The sequence below is a fragment of the Podarcis vaucheri genome (assembly GCF_965113315.1).
Source record: "Podarcis vaucheri genome assembly, chromosome: 11".
NCBI lineage: Eukaryota > Metazoa > Chordata > Lepidosauria > Squamata > Lacertidae > Podarcis > Podarcis vaucheri.
The window spans coordinates 66,007,173-66,019,532 of NC_138749.1; the positions used below are offsets into that span (position 1 = coordinate 66,007,173).

General features: G+C 41.9%; 1 protein-coding gene across 1 annotated transcript in view; it reads right to left on the reverse strand.

Moving 5' to 3' along the window:
• PGM5 (phosphoglucomutase 5) overlaps window positions 1–12,360 on the reverse strand; it is a gene marked incomplete at its 5' end in the record, with an annotated part of 109,422 nt that overhangs the window by 35,745 nt on the left and 61,317 nt on the right. The window contains one exon of the mRNA XM_082241588.1: window positions 1,851–1,966. Coding sequence (XP_082097714.1) covers window positions 1,851–1,966 — 116 coding nt within the window. The remainder of the gene's footprint in view (window positions 1–1,850; window positions 1,967–12,360) is intronic.

A 12,360-nucleotide genomic window follows, 5' to 3' on the forward strand; every position in this document is an offset into this window, starting at 1 on the left:
CAAGGCAGTGATCCATGAAGGGGACATTTAATCATAGAGAAAGGCAAATCACTTTGGGGGCAATTAGAAAGTTTAGACCAGCATGGCATGAAACTGCCACAGTCTGCCTCTATTGTCCAATGTGGGTAAAGAATTTAGTACTGATATTTGGATCAGTTGCCAAATATAAGGAAATGTTGGGAAAACCAGATGCTAACATAGAAGAGAAAAAGCTCATATTGCTACAACAAGTAATCATGGGAGAGGAAAGCCCCACCTTAAATTTATACATTACTGCTCATCTCAATCTCTAAAGTGTTCTTTATATAACCTAGCATATGTTTACAGTTCAGTACACATACTTATATGTAAACTACTTATATATTTTTAATTAAGTGCTAATATAAAATTTTACTAACTAAATAACTATTGACAGCTACTTAAAAATAACAAAAACTGCCCTCTCCTATTGCAATAAGAAAAGCTTCTACACAGCTTGTGTTTCCTGTGGTAAAGGTAAAGGACCCCTGACCGTTAGGTCCAGTTGCAGACGACTCTGGGGTTGCGCGCTCATCTCGCTCTATAGGCCGAGGGAGTCAGCGTTTGTCTGTAGACAGCTTCCAGGTCATGTGGCCAGCATGACTAAGCCGCTTCTGGCGAACCAGAGCAGCACACGGAAACACCGTTTACCTTCCCGCCGGAGTATTTATCTACTAGCACTTTGATGTGCTTACCACGTTTCCTGTGGTAGCTGAGGTTTACTTTCTCTGGTGTGATGAGAGAGAACAAACCTTACAACCTCCCTGAGATGTAAACACACAGACAGATGGAAAGCCCTTCTTTCTTATTGGCTTGACTACGGAGCAGCCCATTCAATATGGGGAAATCCTCTCAAATACAGAACTGAGAATGCAGAATCAGCAGTGGCCAACCCTGAGACACAGGGTGATATTAAACATTAGTCATACTCTGAGTAAACCCAATGAAATGAATTGAGTTAAGATTTTAGTGGGTCGACTCTTTACTTGGCTATCACCCAAGGATTCCAAGCAGAAACATAGTTAAAACATGTTAGGCATATTATACACTACAATACCATCAGTTTGAGACTTTGACTTTCATCTTGCTACTGTGACTAATGCAAAGCCAAATACTATCATAAGAATATATGTAAAGGCTTCAACCCAGCACTCTTATGAATGCAGCAGCCTTATGAACAGGTCTCATCTGAACTAAAAAATATTTTCTGGAAACAAACAACAAAACATACACACTGATTTTACTGAAGTGTGGGCCTGCTTAATAAGGGAGGAAATGGGTGCTTTTAAATTCATACGTAAAAAAATTTTTTTTTCATTGCATGTTAATGCTGGTAAACAAAGCATTAAAAAATAAATGATTGAAAGACCAAGGTTAGATTTCAGGCATTTTTGGTGTTATAGGATGGGAATGGCAAGCTGGTTACCCATAACAGTTAGCGAGAAGAATATCAGTGAATTTATATGGGCTATCTCTTTCAGTTTGTACTTCTGAAAATATCTAAAAGCTTGAGTTTTTCAAGGGTATTTGACAGATTCCTGATCAATTACGCAATAGAATGGATTTTTTTTTCAGATTATGGACTAATGCAAGCCTTCACAATTTTTAGCCACCAAGATGAAGTAGCCCATTTACTATGTATTTTTTTCCCAATACAGGCAGGAAACTACAAAGTTTAAATGAGACCCTAAAGGACCACCACAGGTGGTTGCTAAGAAGCATTTGGTTTGGTTGTCACAATGCAGGTTTAGATTAAAATGTACAATCCTCAATAAACCATAATGGAATTGCATTTGATATAGTTTTGCTTCACAGAACATATGTTGTCTCACCAGTGCCAAAGCTTTCTTCTCCACAAAGCGAGCATCGACCAGAATCCATCAAATTTGAGAAGAACCTCCAGCCTGCTGGTGTTTCATACACGGGGACTTTCATTGATTTTGCCACCCTAAAAAGACATCAGATAACACCACATCATCATGATGGTCCAGTGGTTTGCATGCATAGATGCCAACTTATTCTATCAAGGTGAGGTGTTTGATCTACTCCCACATGCCATGCCTTATTATGGATTATAGTTTTGTTAGCAAATCCCAGACTTAAGGTTGAAATCTGATGTATGTGAACTTACATGGAAGTAATACCCATTGTACTCAGTGGGACTTAATTTTGACACAATTTGTGCATGATTTATAATACTCAAATCAACAACTACATTCTAGTTATATGGCAGCCATAAATGGTCATACAAAATCACAACATTCAGATTTTAGAATCACATATTTTATTTTCAGCTACTGACATCAAAGGTATTTAAACTCATCTGCAGAACCTAATGTGTAGCTTTAAATCTATTATTATAAATTATTCCATTTACTTTGGCCATTTTATGTTTCCATTATCAGAAACTAAAATTCTAAGTTAAGAATGGCATTATTGAGAATTGAGCACTCTTTATCCAAAGAGTCTACTGAATGGGATAGAGTTGTGTTTGCACTACAGATAGCAGGCAAAATCCACTGACATAAAAGCAAATGATTACTATTTGGCACTTCTAAAGGACACCATGTAAAAATATTGAAGCTACTGAATGAAGGAATAATATGACATGAGAAATTTAAAATCAAGTTACATAAAAAAGACATATGGAGGAGATAAAACACTGAACATTTGAACACGGAGGTACAGTATATGTTACGATTAGGAAGACAAGTCCTTCTTCAAAGCTATTGCTACAGAAAATGGTGACTATGTGGGATACAGGCAAATCTGTCCAACTGTGGTTTACGAAGCCATGGTTCAGCACTGTGGGTGCTCCTCAGTCCTCCAGTGACATGCTGGATTTAGCACAAAGATCCTTGCTTGTATTAAGTGAGTATTCCCTGCTGTGTCCGAATCAGGGAACTCTGCCAGACCTAAGAATGTACTATGAAGCCGCCTGTCTCACTTGGTTAAAGGAGTGGTGCACACTCAAAAATCCAGAACTGTTGGACCTGGAGGGGTACAAAAACAGGTTTGGCTGGCATGCATACCTGGGCTACGGAAAGGTTAAAGTTCATAAGAATTTTTTGAATCACGTCATCAGGAATTCCCTCTACATCGTTTGGGAAAAATATAAGGACCTTCTCGAGCCAAAGGTGCCATGATCTCCCCAAGTGAAGCTCTTGTCGTTAAAAGGAAAAACACAAACAGAAATTGGCCTGTCTATAAATCATTATTAATAGAGGAAGAGAACCATTTTAAATTAATAAATTTCGAAGAGTTAAGAGATCAAGGCTCGGATTGGTTCCAATATTATCAATTATTTGAAACCTTCAAATGTGATAAAAAAGAGGATTTTTGACGGAGACTTCCAGATTTGAATCAGATCTAGTAAATTCTAAAACTAAAACCCTATCCAAAAGATACTGACTCAAAAATTTGTCGGAAAAGCAAAAAAGACCTTGACGGATTATTTTGAAATAAACAGTCAAGGGCAAACAAAGTTACAGATGGTCTGGGATGCAAGCAAGGCTGTAATGAAAGGACTCTTTATACAACAAAACTCATTTAAAAGGAAACTGAGAGAGAAAAAATAAAAAAAGAAATATTAGAGGAAATTATGAAAAAGGAGAAACAGCTGCTAAATAAGACAAATAAAGAGGCAGTAAAACAGGCAATCAAAACATTACAAACCCAATATTCAATTATTATAAACGAGGAAATTAGCTGGAAAATAAAAGGAGTAAAACAAAAATATTTTGAGCACACAAATAAATCGGGGAAGTTGATAGCCTGGCAGTTGAAAAAAGTGTTCAAAGGAACTCCATAAATAAAATTAACATAAATGGCAGAATTACAGACAAGCTGAAAGAAATAAGAGAAGGGTTTGTTAAATATTTTTCTAAGCTGTATAGACAAAGGAAAGAAAAAAACATTTAAGATAGAAGAGTACATCAGAAGTAGCAATATGTCATATTTAAAAGAAGAACAAAGGAACTGTGATGGCCTGGGAATCCGATTCAGAGGGTGAACCGGAGGAATCCCAGCCTGCACAGGAGTCCCCGCCTCCAGGGCCGGCTGAACTGGGGCAGGGCCTTGAGTCTGAAGCGCCTGCACCTGTGCCGGATCCTCAGGAGCAGGCACCAGCTGAATCCACTCTGGCTCCGGAGGTGATTGAGGACTCAGTGCCTACAGGTGAGTCTCCTCCTGGGTCCATTAACCCTTCAGCCTCTCCTGAACTGCAGAGGCTCAGGGCAGAGAGGCGAAGGGAACTGGTTTCTCCCAGGAGGAGTGCTCGCCTTAAGGCCAGGGGAGGCAGGTCTCCTGGGGGCCGGGACCGCCCCTGTCCTCAGAGAAGATAAAGGCCAGTCATCCTGGTCCCAGGTTGCAGGAGCAACGTCGTCGTTGAGTACCTGCTCCTACCCGGACCCAGACCTGACCTTCCAGTGTTCCTGTCCCCGCCCGGCTTCCTGCTTCGGACCTCGCCTCGCTCCTTGTGAACTGTTTCCAGGCTAGTGACCCAGGACTGATCCTTGACTACGATAACGGTAACCTACCCAGGAACCAGCGGGACCAGCACAGGAACATTCTTAATTTCCAGATAACAATGCAAGAATTACTTGAGGCAATAAAAAGCTCTAAAAATGGCAAGTCTCCAGGCCCGGATGGTTTTACGGCAAAATATTACAAGAAATTAAATGAACAATTAGCGAACCCACTGAAAGATGTTATGAATGAAATATTGAACACAGGCGAAATCCCAGAAACATGGAAACAGGCCTATATAACAGTAATTCCAAAACAAGACACAGATTTGCTGCAAATTAAAAATTATAGGCCTATCTCCTTGTTAAATAACGATTACAAATTGTTTGCAAATATTCTAGCTAATAAATTAAAAAAACATTAAATGAATATATACATCAAGATCAACCCGGGTTTTTACCAGGGAGACAAATGAAGGAGAATATAAGGAATATTTTGAATATAATAGAATATTTGGAGGCTAAAAATGAAAAGAAAGCGGCAATGATGTTTATAGATGCTGAAAAAGCCTTTGATAATGTTTCTTGGAAGTTCGTGACAAAGCCGTTAGAACAAATCAGAAGTGGTTCTAAGTTTTTAAAAGGAATAACAGCAATCTATTCAGAAGAAAAAGCCAAACTAATTATAAATCTGGTGTTAACGGATGATTGTAAGATCCAAAAAGGAACGAGACAAGGATGCCCATTATCACCATTATTGTTTATCCTGGCCCTGGAAGTACGTAAGAGCAGATAAAGAGATCACAGGTGTAAAAAAACTGGGAAAAGTGAATTCAAGTTAAAAGCATATGTAGATGACCTAGTGATAACAGTGGAAGAACCTAAAACTTCACTCCCTAAAGTAATAGAAAAAATTCAGAAATTTGGGGAAGTGGCAGAATTTAAGCTAAATAGGAATAAAACTAAATTATTAGTTAAAAACATGAAGGAAAGACAGAGGCGGGTTTGCCCTCCCAGACCTTAAATTGTATTATGAATCTGCTTGTTTGGTATAGAATCATAGAATCATAGAATCATAGAGTTGGAAGAGACCACAAGGGCCATCGAGTCCAACCCCCTGCCAAGCAGGAAACACCATCAGAGCACTCCTGACATATGGTTGTCAAGCCTCTGCTTAAAGACCTCCAAAGTAGGAGACTCCACCACACTCCTTGGCAGCAAATTCCACTGTCGAACAGCTCTCACTGTCAGGAAGTTCTTCCTAATGTTTAGGTGGAATCTTCTTTCTTGTAGTTTGGCTCCATTGCTCCGTGTCCGCTTCTCTGGAGCAGCAGAAAACAACCTTTCTCCCTCCTCCATGTGACATCCTTTTATATATTTGAACATGGCTATCATATCACCCCTTAACCTCCTCTTCTCCAGGCTAAACATGCCCAGCTCCCTTAGCCGTTCCTCATAAGGCATCGTTTCCAGGCCTTTGACCATTTTGGTTGCCCTCCTCTGGACACGTTCCAGTTTGTCAGTGTCCTTCTTGAATTGTGGTGCCCAGAACTGGACACAGTACTCCAGGTGTGGTCTGACCAGAGCAGAATACAGTGGCACTATTACTTCCCTTGATCTAGATGCTATACTCCTATTGATGAGGCCCAGAATTGCATTGGCTTTTTTAGCTGCCGCGTCACACTGTTGGCTCATGTCAAGTTTGTGGTCAACCAAGACTCCTAGATCCTTTTCACATGTACTGCTCTCAAGCCAGGTGTCCCCCATCTTGTATTTGTGCCTCTCATTTTTTTTGCCCAAGTGCAATACTTTACATTTCTCCCTGTTAAAATTCATCTTGTTTGTTTTGGCCCAGTTCTCTAATCTGTCAAGGTCGTTTTGAAGTGTGATCCTGTCCTCTGGGGTGTTAGCCACCCCTCCCAGTTTGGTGTCATCTGCAAATTTGATCAGGATGCCCTTGAGTCCATCATCCAAGTCGTTGATAAAGATGTTGAATAAGACCGGGCCCAAGACAGAACCCTGTGGCACCCCACTAGTCACTCTTCTCCAGGATGAAGAGGAACCATTGATGAGCACCCTTTGGGTTCGGTCAGTCAGCCAGTTACAAATCCACTGAGTGGTAGCATAGTCAAGACCGCATTTTACCAGCTTCTTTACAAGAATATCATGGGGCACCTTGTCAAATGCCTTGCTGAAATCAAGGTAGGCTACATCCACTGCGTTCCCTTCATCTACCAGGCTTGTAATTCTGTCAAAAAACGAGATCAGGTTAGAATCATAGAATCATAGAATCATAGAGTTGGAAGAGACCACAAGGGCCATCGAGTCCAACCCCCTGCCAAGCAGGAAACACCATCAGAGCACTCCTGACATATGGTTGTCAAGCCTCTGCTTAAAGACCTCCAAAGTAGGAGACTCCACCACACACCTTGGCAGCAAATTCCACTGTCGAACAGCTCTTACTGTCAGGAAGTTCTTCCTAATGTTTAGGTGGAATCTTCTTTCTTGTAGTTTGGATCCATTGCTCCGTGTCCGCTTCTCCGGAGCAGAAGAAAACAACCTTTCTCCCTCCTCTATGTGACATCCTTTTATATATTTGAACATGGCTATCATATCACCCCTTAACCTCCTCTTCTCCAGGCTAAACATGCCCAGCTCCCTTAGCCGTTCCTCATAAGGCATCGTTTCCAGGCCTTTGACCATTTTGGTTGCCCTCCTCTGGACACGTTCCAGTTTGTCAGTGTCCTTCTTGAACTGTGGTGCCCAGAACTGGACACAGTACTCCAGGTGAGGTCTGACCAGAGCAGAATACAGTGGCACTATTACTTCCCTTGATCTAGATGCTATACTCCTATTGATGAGGCCCAGAATTGCATTGGCTTTTTTAGCTGCCGCGTCACACTGTTGGCTCATGTCAAGTTTGTGGTCAACCAAGACTCCTAGATCCTTTTCACATGTACTGCTCTCAAGCCAGGTGTCCCCCATCTTGTATTTGTGCCTCTCATTTTTTTTGCCCAAGTGCAATACTTTACATTTCTCCCTGTTAAAATTCATCTTGTTTGTTTTGGCCCAGTTCTCTAATCTGTCAAGGTCGTTTTGAAGTGTGATCCTGTCCTCTGGGGTGTTAGCCACCCCTCCCAGTTTGGTGTCATCTGCAAATTTGATCAGGATGCCCTTGAGTCCATCATCCAAGTCGTTGATAAAGATGTTGAATAAGACCGGGCCCAAGACAGAACCTTGTGGCACCCCACTAGTCACTCTTCTCCAAGATGAAGAGGAATCATTGATGAGCACCCTTTGGGTTCGGTCAGTCAGCCAGTTACAAATCCACTGAGTGGTAGCATAGTCAAGACCGCATTTTACCAGCTTCCTTACAAGTATATCATGGGGCACCTTGTCAAATGCCTTGCTGAAATCAAGGTAGGCTACATCCACTGCGTTCCCTTCATCTACAAGGCTTGTAATTCTGTCAAAAAACGAGATCAGGTTAATCTGACATGACTTATTTTTCAGAAATCCATGCTGACTATTGGTGATCGCAGCATTCCTTTCTAGGTGCTCACAGACTGTTTGCTTAATGATCTGCTCCAGAATCTTCCCTGGTATTGATGTCAGACTGACTGGGCGGTAATTATTTGGGTCCTCTCTTTCCCCCTTTTTGAAAATAGGGACAGCATTTGCCCTCCTCCAGTCTGCCGGGACTTCGCCTGTTCTCCAGGAATTCTCAAAGATGACTGCCAGTGGTTCTGAGATCACATCTGCCAGTTCTTTTAATACTCTTGGATGCAGTTCATCTGGCCCTGGAGACTTGAATACATCTAAACTAGCCAAGTATTCTTGTACTATCTCCTTAGTTATTCTGGGCTGTGTTTCCTCTGCTGAATCATTTGCTCCAAATTCTTCAGGTCGGGCATTGTTTTCTTTATCGGAGAAGACTGAGGCAAAGAAGGCATTGAGGAGTTCAGCCCTTTCTCTGTCCCCTGTTTGCATTTCACCATCTTCTCCTCTGAGTGACCCCACTGTTTCTTTGTTCTTCCTTTTGCTACGGACATACCCATAAAAGCCTTTTTTGTTGCTTTTGACCTCTCTAGCAAGCCTGAGTTCATTCTGTGCTTTAGCTTTTCTGACTTTGTGTCTACATGTGCTGGCTATTTGTTTGAATTCCTCTTTGGTGGTTTCCCCCCTTTTCCATTTTTTGTACACATCCTTTTTTAATCTTAACTCAGTTAAAAGTTCTTTAGATAGCCACCCTGGCTTCTTTAGGCACCTTCCATGTTTCTGTCTCATTGGTATTGCCTGACGTTGTGCTTTTACTATCTCCCTCTTAACAAACTCCCAGCCATCATGAACTCCCTTTCCTTTTAGTATTACTGTCCATGGGATCTCACCCAGCACTTCCCTAAGTTTTATGAAGTCGGCTTTCTTAAAGTCAAGAAATTGAGTCCTAGTATGCTTGGCTGCTCCTTTGCGCTGTATAGTAAACTTCAGAAGAGCATGATCACTCGCGCCTAATGATCCTTCCACTTCTACCCCACTAACCAGGTCATCAACATTGGTTAGGACCAGATCTAAAATGGCTGTTCCTCTTGTTGCTTCTCCCACTTTCTGGACAATGAAGTTGTCTGCAAGGCCAGTGAGGAATCTGTTTGACCTTATGCTCTTGGCTGAGTTTGACATCCAACAAATATCCGGGTAATTGAAGTCCCCCATTACTACTATCTCCCTTCCTTTTGCATGCTTGGCCATCTGTTCCAGGAAGGTATCATCTATGTCCTCCGTTTGGCTTGGGGATCTATAGTAAACTCCCACAATGAAATATATATGAAGATATATATTTCTTTATTGGTATTTTTTATTTTGATGAGCTTGATTTACAGACTTTGATGTATGGATGTAACTATGGTAAATAAAGCATAATAATAACAAAAATAAGAAGGAGTCAGGGAACTCTGGCTGAACGTAAACTAGAATATTTGCAGTGAAGTCAGAACACAAGGAGGACAAAAGACGTGAGGAGGCGTGCCTGGCCCAAGTGCTTATCTACAGCTTCATAAGCCATGGATCATGAAGCCTTAGGCAATCATCCCAATATGGTCACTGGCTTCTCCTTGATCTTCCTGTGCTGAACTGCTTGTGGCAATGATCCAAGCTTTTATTTTGGTTCCGTTTAGATGTTAAATTCCAAAGTTTATGAAACTGAATGTAAAGGGAAAATCTCCATAGAGATTTCCAGGCAAAGGCGGAATCTAAAGGTGAGATTAGGTTTTGTAACTACATCCACTCAAGTTAGGAAGATCATTTAAAAGAAGTCAAAATGTGCTCCGAGAAAAAGCAGTTAAACATTTTCACTGCAACATCCAAATATATCCCAGGAATGATCCAGTCCAAGCTAAGTATGTTTAAATATATCCCAGGGATGATCCAGTCCAAGCCCAGGACGTTTCTGAGCACAATTCAAAGTGTTGGTGCTGACCTTTAAAGCCCTAAACGGCCTCGGTCCAGTATATCTGAAGGAGCGTCTCCACCCCCATCATTCTGCCTGGACACTGAGGTCCAGCTCCGAGGGCCTTCTGGCGGTTCCCTCACTGCGAGAGGCCAAGTTACAGGGAACCAGGCAGAGGGCCTTATCGGTAGTGGCACCCGCCCTGTGGAACGCCCTCCCATCAGATGTCAAAGAGAAAAATAACTACCTGACATTCAGAAGACATCTGAAGGCAGCCCTGTTCGGGCAAGTTTTTAATATGTGACATTTTAGTGTATTTTTCATCTTTGTTGGAAGCCGCCCAGAGTGGCTGGGGAAACCCAGCCAGATGGGCGGGGTACAAATAAATAATAATAATAATTCGTCATGCTGGCCACGTGACCCGGAAGTGTCTTTGGACAGCGCTGGCTCCCGGCCTCTTGAGCGAGATGAGCGCGTAACCCTAGAGTCGGACATGACTGGCCCGTACAGACAGGGGTACCTTTACCTTTACCTTTTTACTTCACTGGCACACATTTTACTCTTGGGGCACTTAGGGCTGGAAGGCACCACATGACTGGCTAAGTGATTTGTAGACAGCTATGGAGGTGATGGTACAGGATTCAGAATATCTTGGGCTTGGAGTGAAATAAACAAGCATCAACAGCATTGTTCCAGAACATGTCCCTGGTTCACTCAAAACTGATCTAGTTCTTCTATATGTTTGATATTGGCAATGAGCAACCAGACCCGAGGCCACCTGCCCAGCGGCTGGTGCGCCAAGAGCAGGCCAGGGCCCAGAGGGAGGCTGCACAGGAGGACACCTGGAAGAAAAGAGAGTGCAGCCCCCCCCCCCGAATTTTGGGTTTTATTCAAAACCTCCTCTCTCTCTCTCTTTTTGAGGAGGGCCACTGCCGCCACAGCCATCATTGTTATTTTTAATCTTAATTCCCTTTCCTTAATTTTTAAAAATATTTCTTAATAACACATTTTTTCCTTCCCCCCAATTTTTTTACCTCAAGTTTTTCTGTTAAGAATTAAAATGGTGGCGCCCAGAAGAGAGCCCTGAACCAACACAAGGCCACTTCCTGGGATTGCCGCTTCACCCCTGACTTTCTGTTCTTTTTTCTTTTCTTTATTTTTCTTTTCTTTATCTTTATCTTTTACTATTCACTTTTTTATCTCTCTTTTTTTAATTAAATAGGGGGAAAAAGAATGACATAAAAATCTGAGTCCTTTTTTGTTTGTTTGTTTGTTTGTTTGTTTGTTGGGGGAGTCCTTCCCCCCCGCCATCCTATTACTATCACCATCCTCTTTTAAAACAAAACGTTTTCTCCTTATTATTGTCATTGCTATTGCTATTTTCCCATTCCTGACCCTTTTTTCTTTTTCTCTCCCTCCCCCCTTCTTTGCCCTTTTCTCTTTAAAGAGAACACACACACACACACACACACACACACTATTTTCCCCCTCTCAGAGGGCTTTTCTACATATTTTTTATTTTATTTTACTTTTTACTTTGAACATTTGAGATAGATAGCTACACACACACACATACTATTTTCAGGCACCACCGCCTCAACATCTTCATATTTTTCTTTTCCTTTTTCCTTTCTTTTTCCTTTTTGTTTCTTTCTTTCCTCTTAAATGTCCTACCCCATCCATCCCCTCCCTCCTCTCTTTCCTCTCCTTCTCCCAACAAATAATAATAGCAATAATAAAAATCACAGACCTACGCACATATATCTCCCCAATCACTTTCAAACACACACTTTGTGGCCACCTACCTCATACTATAACTTGGACCACCACTGCAATTTTTTTTAATCATTACTAATACTATTCTTTCCCTTTTTCTATCCTTCTTTCTTTCTCTCTCCTTTCTCTCGCCTTTATATTTTACTCTAATTTCCCCTCCCTTTTTTGTTTTTTCTCTCTCCTTCTCCTTTTTCTTCCTCTTCCGCTTTCTCTTTTGCCTTTGTTTTGTTTTGTTCTGTTCCTAAACACAACCTTGCCAGTCTTAATTTGTAACTCTCTACTACGAATCCCTAATCCCCTTTCCCACCCTTAACTGGACCCCACTCCCCCCCCCCATTGTGCGCATGTGTATGCACAGGGATATCCACAATAACCCCCCTCCTCCCTCTGGCCCCACTCCCTCTGTCTCTTGCATCTCTGCCCCTTAACCCTTTTATGTCAACTGTTTGTCTGTTGGTCTACTTGACTGTCTGTTTGTCTGCCCCCTGCTTTGCCAACACTGCTGAGGAACCACAGAAACTCCAGAGAAGCCCTGAAAACACAGTCCAGATGTGAAAAAATGGCTGCCTAATCCAGACGCTCTGTAAAAGCCACCAGTCAACAACGCCTGTTCAGCTCAGCAACTCAACAACACCCAGGAACCACCACCACCACAAC